This window comes from Marmota flaviventris, chromosome 3 (genome assembly GCF_047511675.1).
Source record: "Marmota flaviventris isolate mMarFla1 chromosome 3, mMarFla1.hap1, whole genome shotgun sequence".
NCBI lineage: Eukaryota > Metazoa > Chordata > Mammalia > Rodentia > Sciuridae > Marmota > Marmota flaviventris.
This window is the reverse complement of record NC_092500.1, coordinates 37948796-37965970: the sequence shown is the minus strand read 5'-3', so window position 1 is coordinate 37965970 and position 17175 is coordinate 37948796. Positions and strand designations below refer to the sequence as shown.

The following is a 17175-nucleotide window of genomic DNA, read 5'->3' as shown; positions in this document are numbered from 1 at the left end:
CCCCTTCATGGTACTCTCATGAGAATCACAGGAATGGACATTATCTTTAAAGTGCTAAGTACAAGGTGTACAAATACTAGAAACCAGTTACTAACTGTGTGGTCCTTCCTTCACATCTTGCCCAACAGACCATAACTTACATAATGTGGGTCCTCATTTTTTGTTAAATATTCATTCAACTGAAGAATACACCACTGGAATCCAATGGGGTATAATTGGTCAGTGGAACTTGTATACAAGACAGCAGGGTTAAGAGACTGGGAAGAATGAAGGAGTGAGCCATGAGATTAAAAGGTTTTGCATATAAGTGGTGGCAGTGTCTCTTGCCATCAGCATCAGAATTTGGGGTGGTAAAAAGGATACTGAAATGCCTTACTCCTAGTTAAAAGAGAAGAGTTGAGGTGTCTATATAAAGAAACTTTTTTTTTCTGTTTTGCATTATTTATGTCTGTTCTATTTAGCCTTTATCCTCACCTATTCTCTTCCTGAAGGATCATTTGTTTACAGATTCTCAAGTTATGATCCATTCTAGGGCCAGGGGCATCTATTGTTTCTCACCTCAGATTTTGGAATATGTAGCTTTCCATTTAAAACTGTAAATATTGTCACACGGAAACAGAATATGCTTGGCATGATATTAAGGGAAAAGATTGTTTCCAAATTTCACGAAGTCATGGAAAATCGGCAGAGACTGAAGAATGTCAACCCCAGACAATAATTCACACCACCTTTCTCTTTTAATTTTCCCAGCTTCCTTTTTTTGTTGGATCCATTTCATCTTTTCTTAGCCTTTTTGTTTTGTTTTGTTTTCTTTGAAAGAAGCCTTTACTGAGATATAATTCACGCCATCATACAATTCACAGCACAATGGGTTTAGTTTGTCTAGAGTTGTGCAAGCAGTCACCACCATCAAGTTCAGAGCATTTCATCACCTGTCCACCTCCAAATTCCATAACCATATATATATTTAGTCCTCAGTAAAAAGGGCCACAGAAACTCCAAAGGAACAAAGTGGAAGGGAGGAAATGCAACTAGTCCTTTTGGCCTTCTGCCTCTAGATTCCATTGGGAGTCCAGTCAGCAGGTGTTTGCCATCCCAATAGGGTTACCTTCCCCAGCTGCCTGTCAATCACCCCTCCAAGCTCTTCCCAATTTGGCTGGCGCAACCTCGTTCCGCTCCTCCTACCTCAGCTGTCAGGAAATCCTGGAGCAATTGTTGCCCTGGAGTAGTTTGTTTTTTTGGCGACCAGAATTGAGCTGGATTTTCAATAAATACATAAATAAATGAATAAATAAGAATAGTGAATCGGGGCCTTGCTGCAATGCCCAGGTTTGCTGGCTTCCGCCGTAGGAACCAGGCGATGCCACCTCCACCAACCAGGGACGCCGCGCACAACTTGCTTGTTTGAAAATTGAGATCGAGTTGGCTTCTTTGGCGTTGTCTTAGGAGTTCTTGTGTGTCTAAGTCGGGAGGATGTTCTCAGCCGTTTGACAGTGATTTTTTCTGATAAAGTCACGGAGCTGGAAATGCAGGTGGGGGCTGGATCTCCTGCGGAGGCTCAGCTCACCTCCCGCGGAGACGCAGTGACAACCCTCCCACCCCCCACCCGCGTTGGGTCCCCACTCCAGCCTGTTGCTTTCTCGGTGGCTCCAGGTCGGTTTTTCCCGGCGACTCTAGTGTGACTTCCAAACTTCTGGGCTCCGGGCTGACCTCAGAATTCCCCCGCCTCCCTCTGGCTCCCTTCGGATTGCCAGAGGTCGCTAGCAGCCCAGTTGTTGCCCATCGGGAGCACTTGGGACCGCGGGCAGCACAGCCTGCGGCGGTGGGGGACTGCCGGGGGGCGGGTGATGAAGCCTTCTTGGCTGCAATGTCGCAAAGTCACAGGCGCCGGGGGACTCGGGGGGCCCTTGCCGGGGTCCTCTTCCGCCCGAGGAACCGGTGCGGCCCGGAGGGCTTTGGTGGCCCCCGGCGCGCGGGGCCTGGGCTGTCGGGCGCTGTCCTCCAGCGGAGGCGAGTACAAGACCCACTTCGCTGCTTCGGTGGCCGACCCGGAGAGGTTCTGGGGCAAAGCCGCTGAGCAGATCAGCTGGTACAAACCCTGGACCAAAACGCTAGAGAACAGATACACGCCTTCCACCAGTTGGTGAGTGACTTCTTGGCCAATTCCAAGTCTCCTAACTTCTTGGGCGCCCAAAGTTCTATGTTCCTGGGACTTGAACTCTGGAGTTCTATCCTGAAAGAAAATCGAAATTTGAGATGAACTCAGACCTTCCATTTGTGTTTAATAGTCTCATAGTTAGCTATCCTGCCTTTTCTGGAGGAGCTCAATTATCCAATGTCATCTGAGTTTCCCATAAATGGGAGATTTACCTCTATGGCAGGGCTCTTTGTGACACTCAGGATGTTGAGGTGATTAAAACAGAAGGCTATTTCCAGGCACAGCACAAACTAGAGAGACACTATGTAAACCAAACTATGGAAGTATTACCAAGTATCCCCATACTGTGGAACGGAATAGAGTCGGGTAAGGACTTCAATAAAAATCACAGCTGAGTAGGGTTTGGAAGGATGTCTATGTCTTCTCAAAGTTGACAAGTGAAATTACCCAAGTCCATGATATGTGGCCTGCAACATTGTTGCAAATGATTGTGTTGGCGGGAAAACTGGGAGAAGGGGCTAAAGAGTCAGGGTCTGGAGTGGAAAGGAATTTATGTGATGTGCCAAATATCTGGGACAAAGCCATAAGGAGCTGCAGCAAGGGGTGCACAGAAAGAAAGCAGATATAGGACAGGCGTTGTTAGAAGTCAGGGTAAGAATGAAGTTTTCTTCTAGAGTTGTAATTATTAAGTAGTTATAAACATTATTTTTATATTACAATAAACAAGATACATTGTAGACATTGTAGACCAGATGCCAAACTTGCTAGGATATTGAGTCTCTGAGAATTCAGTGTGACTTCTATGTGCCTAGGCCCGGAAAAGTGTAGTGGCTCTTACCTGCTATCCATTAGGAAGAGAGATTATCTGCAGTCATTTGAAAGACATTGCTCAACAATGAGGTTGGGGAAATGACAAGATCAAGTTTTCCTTTGAAGAGAGGTCAGATTAGGGAATCTGGAATTGAGTCACCAAGAGCCTGTTCTGTGTCCTCATCAGGTCTTGTCCTCTCTTGTTTGTTTGGGGAATGTTTACATGATGTTCCCTTTACAATTTCAGCCCCTGCCCCTTCTATTTCCATTTTTCTTTTTACAGTAGTATTTGATTGATCCTATTCCATGTACCCAGACTGTGAACCAGGCACTAAGTATACAACAGTGAGGAAACCAGCCCCTGCTTTCTGGGAGCCATGAAAATTAAGAACATGGACTCATGGCCAGACTATCTGAGGTCTGCCTCTCATGGTTACTGTGTTCACAGGCAAGTTATTTAATCTCTCTGTGCCTCAGTTTCCTCAAATGCAAATGGCTAGCTTGAGGATTAACTGAATAAAAGATTAAGACCTTGTCTCATTTAGTCCACCCTATAAATATTAGAGGAAGAATAGCTCTCTTTGTATTCTCACACCACAATCATTTTAGAAGCAGGAAACTCTCCTGGTGTTCCTCGTATCCAAGTGTGTGGTTTCCTCACTTTGTTCTCAAGACTCAGTACATTTGTGTCTTTCATAAAGTATGATACCGTAATTATTTATTTTATGTGGCTGTTTTTACCATAAAACCAATGTGCAGAGATTCAGTAAAGAAGGCAGTGGGATAGTCCTAAGTTAAAATCCATGAGACCAAATCTAAGACAGGAGCAAAAGTCATGGAGGAAAGATGGATTTGAGTGATTTCAGGGTTAGTGGGAGTCAGCAAAGACCCAGGGAAATGCAGAGAAAGTGGTAGTCTAGCAAATAGACATTGAAGACCTGGAGATTTCCTTTCTAAAAACTTTAGTTTTTTCTTCTTAAAAATCTTGTTTTAAAATTTTCTAAAACTTGTGTTTATAAAATATTGTCTGCAATGAGAATTTTTGTAAAGGGGTCTTTTAAGTTTTTTTTTTTTAATTAGTGTATTGCAGATCACTGACATTTGATAATACTGGATCCACATTATTCATCAGTGCAGTTTTGGAATCATGCAACCTCACCTATCTCACAGCAATGCAGAAGATCAAAGTGGATAATAATAAAACATTGAATCTGAATTTATTTCAGCAGTGTTATTTATTCTTGCTAATAATTTTGTTTGGCAGCTGGATGTGGTGGCACATGCCTGTAATCTTAGTGACTCAGGAGGCTGAGGCAGGAGGACCACAAGTTTGAGGTTAGCCTCAGCAATTTAGGGAGACCCTGTCTCAAAATAAAAAAATAAAATAAAAAGAGCTGGGGATGGAACTCATGGTAGAGCACCTCTCGGTTCCATCCCCAGAATGGTGTTGTCATTCTTATTAAGGATTTTTTTTCCTAATATATTATCACTTGTCACATAATAGGTGACCAACACATGAATTCCCCATTCTTCCTTCTGCACTGGAACCATATAGGTTTGAATTTATCCCAAACTTTGCCACTTATTTTGAGAAAGCTTCCATGATCTCATTTGTAAGATTAGAATATTAATAGCTTCAATTTCTAATGATCAAGTAGGAGCTTAGAAAATGTCTGGGACTGTGCCTGACACATTGTACTGGGTGTAGAATGTAGAATATGGAAGAGATATTCCCTTCAGCTAATTTGGTCCAAGAAGTTGTTTAGGGAAATGTTAGCATTTGAACTTGACATTGAGATAGCATATAGATGGGGAGAAAGGTGTTTCTTTGTGGGGAATAACACAACTAAAGTGTAATTCAGAAAGAACTGAGTGTTGTTGAAAGATAGTTATAATAAACCAGTTCTCTTGTAGTGTGTTTTCTGTGCTTTTTGCTTCTGGATTTCAGAAGATAAGTTGTAGGATGGGTGAGAGGGCTTGGAGTGGGAGCATTTACGCTGACCTCACAAGATGCAAGCTGTTAGAAAACCTACAGATAGACTTTGACCCAGATGCTGTTTCATGTTTTAAAATTAATTGGCAGTATTTAAATATTAATCTAGTTCATGGGAAATCCATTTTTTTTCTGTAACAACTTTTTGTTACAGCTTTTGAGTAATAAAAAAGCTTTTGAGTTTCTCTTGAAAAACATGCATGTGTGGAAGTGCACACATATACACACACAGAACCTATAAGTCAGCAATAGGAAGTTATTCCTGCCTGGCAGCATTTGGCTAGAACTGAGCATCTGCTGCCTCTTTTGAATTGTGCATGTGCTTATTGATAACTGTCCCTATCACCATTGCATTATTTCCTGCCAGTTCTGATCATTACCTTTGGCCATTGTGAGCATTTTTATTTGCAGTGCCTACTAAGGCAGTGATGATCCATGGTGGCTTTTTGTTAAAAGGATAATGGGATAAACCTAGTATCTGAGACTAAGTTTGACCTCAGATTTCAAGATTTCCTGGGGGAAAGGGAGATAAGAGAGATTGGAAATATCCGAGTAACTCTAACTTGTAGAAATGCGTCTAATGGCAGGAGGAATAGAAAGAGAGGAATTTCAGGAATCAAGATTACATTAGACATGCTGACTGCCTGGAAGTGGAGTACAGGAAACAGAAGATGTTATAGTCACATCAAGAATTTGAGTAAAATGTCCAAGGGGAGGATCTCATGGGGGAATTAAAGATAATGTGTTGAAAACTAGGAGACAGATGGATGTAGGAGTGTAGATTCAAGTATAAATTGTAAAGAAATAATAGTTAAAACATTGTGGATGTTGAATGTTTTTGGAGAGAGAGTGGGGGGAAAGGGAGAGAGAGAGAAAGGGGAAGGGAAGGAGGGAGAGAGAGAGAGAGAGAAGGAAAGAACAAAATACCGAGGACTAAACTTTGGGGAGAAGTACTGTTGTAGGGACAGACGAGGCAAGGCACCAAAGAAGGAAACAGTTTTATTTGGCTGCAGCCAGGTTCAGAGGGCATAGCTTCTGCTGTTATCAATCAGTCCCCTGAACCCCGAGTTCAGGTAGTTTCAGAATTTTATACCCAGCATGTAAGGGGAGGGGATGAGAAGTTCACAGTCTGTAGAAGTTTACATAAAAACAGTTTTTTCTTTCTCTGTTCTGGGCAAGTTGACCTTTCAAGGACAACACCTGAGAAGGGGAGAGCTTCTTCTCCTCTTTCTTTCCCACCCCTGCCAGCTGTTACCATGGAGCCCAATTGGTAACTTCTCTTATCTTAGAAATGTAGACATCTCTGTGAAGCCCCAGCTCAAGGCCAAAGGCCCTGTTTACACATTTCTACAAACTATTATACTGGATACATGTTTGTGAAGAACTAGTCAGGGGGTGTCCAGCACCTGGAGTGCTGATTTCTTCCCGACCAGTGGCCAAGTAAAACAGAGCAACAGGAAAATAGGAAATTATCTACGTTGAACTCTTTTGTCGAGACACTTTTTCTGACAGTCCTAAAATCAGCCATGGTGAAGATTTCTGGAGAAGCCCAGTTAAGACTTTTCTGTGGAGAATGGGGGTGCCACTACAGTACAAGAAAAAAAGAGTCATGGGAACGGATGCTACTCATTCAAAGAAGTAGGAGAGGGACAGGATATTTTAGTGTCATGGAGTATAAAAGAGAGAAGAGATACAAACTAGGAAAGTCAATAGGGATAAGGGCTCTAGAGATGTTCTGAGGCTATCTAGGATTGAAAGAAATTCTATCTCTGTAAAAGAAACCTCTGTGACTCAGAGATCCTTGGTGACTTTTAATAAGGTGATGTCAGTGGCCAAAGTCAGAATAGTGCATGACAGATGGCCTGGTGGTAGGCAAAAGCATTTTATGGATTTATTTGACAGAGGCAGGAAGGAAAGACAGTCTACAACATGTAGAAGTTCCTGGGTCAAATAAAAGACAGTTTCTTCTCCATGCTTTCTCTTCTTTCTGCTTCAGGAGTAACTTATGTTGAAAGGCAGAAGCAAAGTCTATGAAGTAGGAATGAAGGGAATTTTGTTTATTTTGAAACCTATTGCTTCATAGGACTCCCTGTTCTTGCAAGTTGAACTTTTTGGTTTCTTTTTGTTGTTCTTTTTTTATGTACTAGAAGTTCATGGGAGAAATGAGATAAAAGATGGAATCATTTATGATGGAATCATAAAACAGGATCTAAAAGATGGAATAAAGAGCTGCTGAGCAGATGCATATATTCTTGTCATATCCTGCACTGGTTCTAGTGAGCCAACTATCTAAACATTTGACTTTGCATCTGACAGGGAAGATAAGGAAACAGTTGAAAGGGATGAGAGAATTGACTTTTGTTGAACAATCTCTGAGCCTTGACCAGAGTTTCTCATGCATATTCATTATTCCATTCCCTCAGCCTGCACAGTTAGGGTCATCATGGCCTTTCTACATGTGAGAGGACTAAAGCCAGTCTACATACGAGGCCACACAGCTAGATAGCAGAGGGCAGAGCTGGGTCAGTAATAATAACCCCAGGATTCTGGCTCTATGCCCAGAATCTTTCCCTACAAATACCCAACTGTTTCAGAAGCCCAGTGCCAAATCTTGAATTATTTTTAAAGTAGACTTTGGACTGAGGAATTGTTCTGTATTAAAGGAGACTAAATAGACCAGAACTAGAGGCAAGAGGTAATTCTGAATTGGATATTTTCTGCTGTAATTGACATTTTTGGAACAATTAAAGAACTTGAATGGGGTTTGAGGATTAGATGGTGGTTATGTGTCAATGTTAATTTCCTGAATTTGATGATTATATTGTAGTTCTCTAGACGAATGTCCTTATTCGTAGCAATTATGAACTAAATTATTCTGGGGTTATTGGGCAAATTTCAGTAAGTAGTTTAGATGGAGCAAAGTTTTCTTGTACTTGCAGCTTTTCTGTGAGTTTGAGATTGTTTTAAAGGAAAAGAAAAATATAAATGTGGATTTTATGTAAAACCTGAACTTCGGTTCATTGTCAAACAAGTGCTCAGCCATGTTAAACTGGTTGGGAAATTCAGTCTTTTTGATTTTTTAACTCTCTTTTTAGTAAGATTATGTGAAATTTCTTCATAGTTACCAGATTTTGTCTTTTTTCTCTTTAAAAACTGATGACATGATAGGTATTTGTCATGTGCTACTTAATGTTTTAAAGTATGTACACATTGTGAAATGACTAAATCTAATATAGACATACTTCACATTGTTATCATTTCTGCAGTGATAACACTTTATATCGACTCTCAGCATGGTTCAAGAAAAGAATATATTCACATGTTTTAAAAAATTATGTTTAATTCTAGATTGAAGTGAGAGTGTTATCTAAAGATGAAACATTTGTCTCCTTTTGACACACTATAAATTGAATAAATTTATTCATAACATTGTACACAGTACAGGTATATTTAAATTTTTAAACAATCACTTCTTGTAAATATAAAAATGCTTTAAGAAGGTACATGGTTAGCAAGAAAAATCACCTGCTAGAAATAATGTCCCTCAAAATAACCTCATCAAGAAAGACTGATTTAAAAAGATGGGCCTTATTTTATATTCTGAAGGTCAGCATCTTGGTGTGGGCCGCATCTAATTTTCTCAACCTGTCATGCTGCTGAGCCTTTAGGACGGAACAGAGTGAACTACAGGAATGCTGCAATTACATAAGCAGGGATGGATTGCCTGGCAAATGGCACAATCAATGAACAATGGAAATTCAATCAGCTGTGACCAATCAACTCCCAGGTGTTGGGGGAAAATCCTAACTCTTAGTGCCTCCTGGAAGGCAGCGTACTTTTCCTTTGTTCATGCCATACATTGTTAGTTGAGAAAATAAATCCACTGGTTGAAGTTATTTGTCTCTTAAAATTTTTTTTCCCTGTACTTCCAAAAGCAATAAGTAGCAACTCTATGAAAGAGATCATTGCTTTCCATTGTAGTGTGGCATTTGTAGGTGAAATGTGGAGAGAGGCTAAGAAATCTTTGCAATAATATGTATAAATGCAATAATCTCACTAAATTATAGTTTTAAGAAGTCTGTGTAAGTGTGGAATTCAGATCCTTTATCTAAATTAAGTGGCAGGAGAAATTATTATGTTAAAGGTATTCAGTGTATTTGCTTTTGCTGACATTTTGACCCTATAAACTAAGAGACTGTGCATAAAATGGAGATGTTACTGTTCTTATAGTGTCTAGGAAAAAGAAAGTTTAAGAATTTTGAGTTTGAAAGAGTCCAGGTTATAATAGTGACTGAAAACAGAAGCTCTTTCAAATAAATAGCAAAAGATTGCTACTTTAAAACATGAATAAACCTAAGTAAGAGGGGGAAAAAGGCAACTAAAATCCTCAGGTCTCTGACTTAAGAACTAATTCCAGACAACAGGAATACCTTCTCTTTAGGTTTTTATGTTAGAATAGTCACACTGCCCTTGTAAATCTTTCAAGATGTTCCTTCTAAATGCATGTGTCAATGTGGTAAAAGAAATTTCTGAAGATTAAAGAAGAAAATTGAGAAGAGGAAGAAAAAAGAGCTCTTGGTTTCTCTTGGAAGTCTGATCGATATAGCAATTTTTTAAAATTTGGTAAGATAAAATGGTAAAATTTTTCATCATCGAGGGACAGGAAATCAGTATTATTGAGCATTTGCTAAAGAACTTTATGGTAATTCATGCATGGACACTTAAGAACTAAGTCTACTTTTTCTCTTGATCTCACTTTATTTTCTCTCCAGACTCTTATTCTTATTTTTATAGACTTTCATTGATTCTCAATTGAATTAAACACTATTCTAAACCACAAATGCCCTGACTGTGCCTTCCTCCTAACTCTACCCTCCTCTGAAGTTTGCCATTGTTGCCAATGGGAATTTATCTGATACCCTAATTTGGGTAGGTCGGAGAAAGAGAATGAAGAATTAGTGGAAAAAACAAATGGATATCTGGCTTAAAATCTCAGCTCCATTCCTTCAACATTACCTTGCCCCCACATAATTGTAAAGTGGGGCAATGAAAAATGCAGACTCAGCTGAGTGTTCTGGTTCTTTGGGGTCTTCCACCAACATCTGTTCTCCAGAGAGCACAGGACTGGCCTTCCTTACATACACATGGATTTTAAGGAGCTTTGGCTAATGCAACAAGAGGAATGAACCTTGTCACTTCAGTGTGAAGCACTTAGTTGCCAGAGTTCCTCTAGAAAGGGCATTGTAAAGCACAGGTAGAATAGAAGCAGTTTGGATGGCTGAATGAAAATGCATAAATGACAATGTATTGGGAGTGAAAATGAGTGTTTGTTTTTGCAAGTACTGCAATTTTGCAGTTGTTACTATAGCATAATCCAACCTATCCTATTGATTGCAGGGGGAGGGGATAATAATAACTTTGTAGTTCTGTTGTAATGACTGAGAATGTTAATGTATACAGAACATGTCAAGCATGAAATAAGAACAGTTAACCCTTACTCTGTCTGTGCTAGGAGCCAGGCACAATATCAAATGCTTTAATTTGTTTAATCTATACAATAACCTTGTGAAGTAGGATCAACTTTTATTCTCTTGAATGAGTGTGGAAATGGTGGAACTGAGATCTTAAGCAACTTGCCTAAATTTACAAAACTAGTAAATAAACAGTAGATCTACAGATTGAACCAATTAGTCTGAATTTACCATCTGTGCTCTGAGTACATTATATTGTTTCTATAATATTAGTCTCAATAAACTTTAATATTTCTTTCGTTTCTTAATCCCTTTTCATTGAAACTGTTAAAAGTAGTTTGCCTTTAAAAAAAAGAATATTTACATTAAAAGAGCTTAAAAATCTGGATTTACATCTCAGAAATACTTGGTAACTATATTAAACATGGAATAATAGATTCACTTCAAAAACATAAACTCTTTGTATTATTGTGTACAACATACACAAAGGTGGGGGGAAAGTAGCTTCAAATTGGTTGACAACTACTATTTTCTGACAGTAGAAAGCAGTATCAACCTCCTTCTTAGAAATGCTCTGTTAGTTTTCTGACTTAAGGAAAAAATCTATAATGACCCCATTATTCACAGCGTGCAGTACATTTTAAATGTGACTTTTATGAGAACATGGTGCTAAACAACCTAGTTAATTAATATAATTATAAATATATGAATTTTTTTCTTTCCTCTAAACTCTGAGTAAAATAGTAAGACTGGTTATATGTTTGCAATCATGAAAGTTGTAGAGTGGGTTTTTTTTTTGTTTTTGTTTTATTTTTTTAATGCATTCATGTGTAGTTTTCTTTCTTTTTTTCCCTTTATTCTCTTTAATCTTGATCCTAGTTTTCTTCTGCACATGCAAGAGGGACAGACCTTGATAAATGGTTCATGTTAAGTGCAGAGACATATTTCTCAGGAATCTCCTTGCATCCAGCTTTCTTAGTTCTAATAAGCATCTCTATCTCTTGCTCCCTGCACCTGCCCTCTCTGTCTTTTGATGCTGGGGCCTTGCACATGCTTGGCATACCCCAAGCCCCTCAATTTTTTTGAATATAGGAGAAGAAATAGGTGCAGTTATAACGCATTTTTGTAACTGTAAACAAAAGCAGAGAGAGATAAGTGGCTTTTCTGAAGTCCTATATTGGTGTACTTAATTTTTCAATCCAGTTGAGTCTTACTGTAGCACCCAATTTCTACAATGGGTTGTAACTGCATTCTCTGACTTCTGTCTGGCTGGCATATAATTGTTTAGATCACAGGACCTGGAGAGTGAAAGAAAAGACAATGAGACTGATAGAGAATTCTAAAAAATTATAATCAAGGATTTTGACTCTCCTTCTCATTTGTGCTCTGTTGCTATGTGTCTTCCATTTTTCCCTCATTTTAGAGGAAAATAAGTCTTCATTGTTATCTCAGAGCTGACTTGCACATGTTTTCTCAATTTTATATCCTTCCAGTATCTCTAAGAATTTTACCCTAAAAATCTTACAAGGTTCTTTTCTAAAGACAAATCAGTCTGGTTTCCCGTTAAGCTAGTTGGGCAAAAAATGCTCACATTTCCAGGTTGTCACCACTTCCACCACCTAAGCTCACATTCCAAGGATACTTATCTTTTACTAGTGATTTAATAAATCACCATCTGGAAATAGGACAGTAGGGATCAGGTCTAAATTACCTTTGTTGTCTCTGCAGCAGAATGAGTGAGGCTTGTGTATACTAGTTAAACTGTTTTAAATCATCACCACATGCATGTTAAACTTGTTAATCCAAATTATATGTCTGGATTCTGTATAAATTGCATTTTGATAGTACCTGAAGTATCTATCCAACCACATCCCTAAATGATCTATATGAATCAAGGCATCTGAGCAGTTTAAAAATTCTGTTGTCTTCGTGGATCGAAGCTTCATTTGGAGATGGTTGGCTGCCTTTGCCACTGGCTCATCATCTTCAAGCTGTAGTAACGGGTATTTTACAATTGACATGAATTTCTATCCATTGGGACAAAGACTCCCCACTGCAGGGAGGGAAATGCCTCACTTGTGTGCTATAGATTGAGTACCAATGTGGGTCTCCTGGCACATTAGACTTCAAGCATTTCAGATTTAAGAGTTGGATTAATGTTTTGTTATCATATTATCATTGTTTGTGGATTCATTAAACAAAAATTACATATTGCCAGAACAAATCAATTTAAACCTATTGTAACATATAGGTTTGAATTGATTTGTTCTGGCATATCATTTAAAATTGATAACAATTAGATAATGTAAAAATAAAATCATTATTTCCTCTTAGAACACATTTACATTTTTCCCAAAAATTCTGATAAAATCTTAATATTTATGTTACTTGAAATAAAAAATTACCTTAATCTGTTCAATGCTTACATTTTATAAAGATGTGAGACTGATTTTTATTACTGTATAATAAACATAATATATACTATATCTACTATAAACATCTCATTATTTTACCTGAATATTTCAAGAGATGTTTGAAATCTAATCTATAATTGCAGACTTATTAGTTCTAATCTGATAAGGTTTTACCTTGCTTTACTTCATTTATAAAAGGATTAATTTTTAATTTTATAATTGATAAAAATAATAAGATTTTACATTTCTCATTAAATATATAATTATTTTAAAGGTCATTTTTGCTGGAAATATTAGTGTTCTTCAATCAAAATATCTTAAATTCTAAAGGCTGATTTTATTATATATATGTGAGTTTCTGTGAGTGTTTATGGATGTTTGTATGTGTGTGTTAAAGTTTTATACGATACAAACTACACTGTTTTGGTAATCAAAACAACAATAATATCTCTTTCCGTAGTTCTTTAACTTCCCAAGAATATATGTTCTTAAAGAAAAATTTAGGGAAGATTAAGTAACTTAATAATGTTCACTTAGTATGCAAATGCAGACCTAGGATGAAAAACCAGACATGTTAGACTCTGGAGTGTATTGGGTTCTCATTATGTCATATTTTCTCAATAATTAATCCTATTTTATCCTTACTATACTAGTTTACAACTTTCAAAACAAGCCAGGTACACATGCACATATGTGCTTGTTAGCTTGTTGTATTTATGAAAGTGGTTTTTTGCCCTGTGGCTGGAGAACTTAGTCATTTATTAACTTGTTTGTTTCCTTCATTCATACTCCTTCCTTCTTTGTCTTGTTCATTTATCAAACATTTGTTGAATGCTCTCTATGAGCTGGGCAAGTCCAGATAGAGTATAATTTTGAAAAACAATGTCAATTGTTTAATTGTATAATAAGATAGCTTTCATTTCCTGGTTTAATAAGAGCAGTCACAGGAGATAGGGATTGTCTAATTAGTTTGTAAAAATATGGGTAACAAAGTCTGTTTTGTTTTATAATCAACTCTACTCTGAATTACCTTTCACTGTTGAAGTGTGAATAACGAGAACACACGGCTTCTATTCTGTGAACAGTGGCCATTTTCCAACTAATGAATCCTTTAATAGATAAAAAAAAAAATCAACTAATTTGAATTTTATCCCTCTGTGGAGCCTCTCATTTTTTAGGTGGAAGTGCTAACAAGCAGGAAGGTGAAGAAAAGACAAGTAGCAAAAAAGAGACTAAAGGGGAAATAATGGGCTTGGTTAGCACCATCCAGATAATGAGCTCTTGGATAATTAAGTGGACTCCATTGTATTCAAGTTTCAGATTGTTCATGTGTTAATGGAAAATGTTTCATTTGTGAATGTAGTGTGTAGCCAATGGGGGAATTACCAAAGAGGTAGCTTGTGATAGTATTCTCTGATAATTCTGAGGATCAGGTCAGGGAAAAAAACACAGCAAATTATATCTATTTGACATAATATTTTGTTCAAGTGGTTAGTGTAGTGTGATTTATCTTTATAAATGTATCTATGTTATGTCTGTGTCTATGTGTGTGAGGTTATTTTGGTGAGAAGTGGAGGGGCAGATAGGAAATTAGATGAAGATGTCATATATTTTAATTTTCAAAGAGGAGGATTCTTTTTTCAGTTGTAGATGGACACAATACCTTTATTTTGTTTATTTATTTTCATGTGGTGCTGAGGTTCAAACCCAGTGCCTCACACGTGTGAGGCAAGTGCTGTACCGCTGAGCCACAACCCCAGCCCTGAAAGGAGAATTTTTATAGATACAAGGCCTAGGTTGTAACATATAGGTTTGAATTTATTTGTTCTGGCATTTCTTTATGCAGAAATAATCCTGATTAAAATTTTGGTTTATACCTCTTTTTCAGCTATAAAATTATTATAGTTTTAAGTTTTAACAGATAAATTCAGGAAAGACAAAAAGTGAAAAATCAGCTGTGCTTTAATATCTAAAACAGGATTGTAGTATATCTCTTGGTATATTATAGTTCCATTCAATCTTTTTTACTTCTTATTTTTTTATTTTGAAATAATTATCAACTCAAAAGAGTTATTTAAAAAAATACAGAACAGTCACTTGTATCCATCACTTAGCTTCCCCCACTGGTAACTTTTTACATAACCATAGCATATTATCAAAACCCAAATTGATATTGGGATGATACAGTTAACTCAATTTTATAGACCTAGTTCAGCTTTTCCTATTTTCTCATGCACTCATTTTCATATGTGTTCTGTCTTTTTAAATGTAGACTCTACATCTGTTTGCCATTCTGTTTGATAGTTTAGGTCTCTCTTTTTGTTCTCACCGAAAACTGGATTATACTGTTCATATTACTTGATAGCTCATTTTTCTACTTGTAGTAAGTTGCAATTTTCCATTTGTCTATGCCTTGATTTTTAATACATAATATTTTTGCATACTGGGTGAATTATTTCACAGCCTCTTCGTCTTGACATTGAGATGGTTTCTCTTTATTTGCTGTTGTGGACAGGAAGATATGCTTCATCTTTGGACATGACATCTCAAAGGAAACCCTCTTTATCTGTGTGTGTTTCTGTGAGTGTATATGTGTGTGGTGCATTCATGTATTTCTTTCTTGACTTTCTTCTTTTAAATTCTCAGAAGATTTCTGTATCAAAAGGTAATTATATACATTTTGATATATATTATTAAAGTGTTCTCCAAAAACTTAGTAAATCTTGTGAATAAATTCTCACCATCTTTTTCCTTATAAAAAGTTTAAAGATTCAATAGAAACAACTTAGAGGAATCTCAACACTGAGTTTTATAAAATCTTAACATTCTGTCACATTTGCCTAGATCTTTTTATTATAAGTAATAAAACATAACAGACACTGATGCTCCCTGTGTATCTCTCCCAGTTCCATAGTCTTTCTAGAAACAATCACAGGCTAATTTATAAGGCTCCATGGAAAGAAAAAGTGCGTGGACATTCAAAAATGATTGATTGTATTCCTCATCTTTAATAAGAGCATGTATTCAGCACCCCTCTGTGGACATCTGTAAGTGTTGAGCAGAATGAGTTAGTGTAGGTAGTGTCTGTCTTCTGGGAGTCTCTAGCATAGAGGAGAGTTTCATCAGAACATTGCAGTGTGTCATTCTGCATGAGTTATAACCTTATAGAACAAGGAATGGATGGCTCGGATGAAGGTGGAATATGAAACAAGGAAAAAATGTGCAGTCCTACTAAAATTCTCATTCATTTCAGTTTTTATCTCTATCTCCCTTCTCTTCCTCCCATTTCTCCTTAACTCGAATATGGTAATACCATGTAAAGATGTTGGGTTCTTCCTCCTCTACCTCATGTTGCCACTGCCATTTCTTCTTCTTCTTCTTCCTGCCCCCTTTCCTATTTCTTTCTTCATAGTTAGGATTAAATTTGAGAGGAATCTTCAAGTAATAGTAGTGCACATTAGAGGGAACACTCTCCCTTTTGCCTCTCCTGGTTCTCCGGATAATTCTGAGTTTCTCTGGTGCTACTTGCTGAGGCACCTGGAGACAACCTGGATCATAGGTCTGGTTTTCTAGGAACTGATCTACATAGGGCTGATTTATTTCTTTTCTTTTTCAAAGTATTTATTTATGATTCTAATTCATTATACATGACAGCAGAATGTTCTTTGATTCATTGTACACAAATGTAGCACAATTTTTGACTTCTCTGGTTGTTCCCAAAGTAGGGTCACACCGTTTGTGCAATCATACATGTACCTAGGGTAATTGGGGAGAGGGCAAAGGAGAGGGGGGTATGGATGTAGGAAACATGGTGGAATGAGATGGGCTGATTTATTTCTGCATTGTGTAATGGGGACCTTGGTTCCCAAGAGTATATTAAGTGTTATGAAAAGGTTGAATGCTGAAATTTGTGTTCCCTTAAAAAATGTACTACACATTTATGTTTATTTAACATTATTTTCAATTTTAATAAACTTATGTTTTGATCTTATCTCTTACTTCTGACCCTCAAGTTAATTCTATCTTTTCCTTCTTTTCGTAGTAAACTAAATCCTATTTCCTTTTACTTCAGTTCTCTGTTTTTCCTGCCTTTTTGTCAGGGACACAAATAAAACAAGGTAAAATGGTGTCCTCACATTCTTCTTTGAATTTATTGTCAGGCATGACTCATAACCAGAGAATCTTTAAGATATCCATTCATGCCTTTTCTCTTCATTGACAGTGGATTCAGTTCAAATAACAGGTATTGATTTCCTGAAAGCCTTTCTTTCTATTATTTTTTCCTGCTGGCTGTATTTCTCACCCTTGGCAAGGCTCTCAGTTTTAACC

General features: G+C 37.4%; 1 protein-coding gene across 2 annotated transcripts in view; it reads left to right on the top strand.

The window, feature by feature from the left end:
* The first annotated feature begins 1783 nt into the window (after positions 1–1783).
* The window catches only part of Acss3 (acyl-CoA synthetase short chain family member 3), a 176603-nt gene continuing 161211 nt past the window's right edge, over positions 1784–17175 (top strand). For both annotated transcript variants that reach the window (XM_071609157.1, XM_027929264.2), the window contains exon 1: positions 1784–2143. In XM_071609157.1, coding sequence (XP_071465258.1) covers positions 1848–2143 — 296 coding nt within the window. In that variant the 5' untranslated portion in view covers positions 1784–1847. The remainder of the gene's footprint in view (positions 2144–17175) is intronic.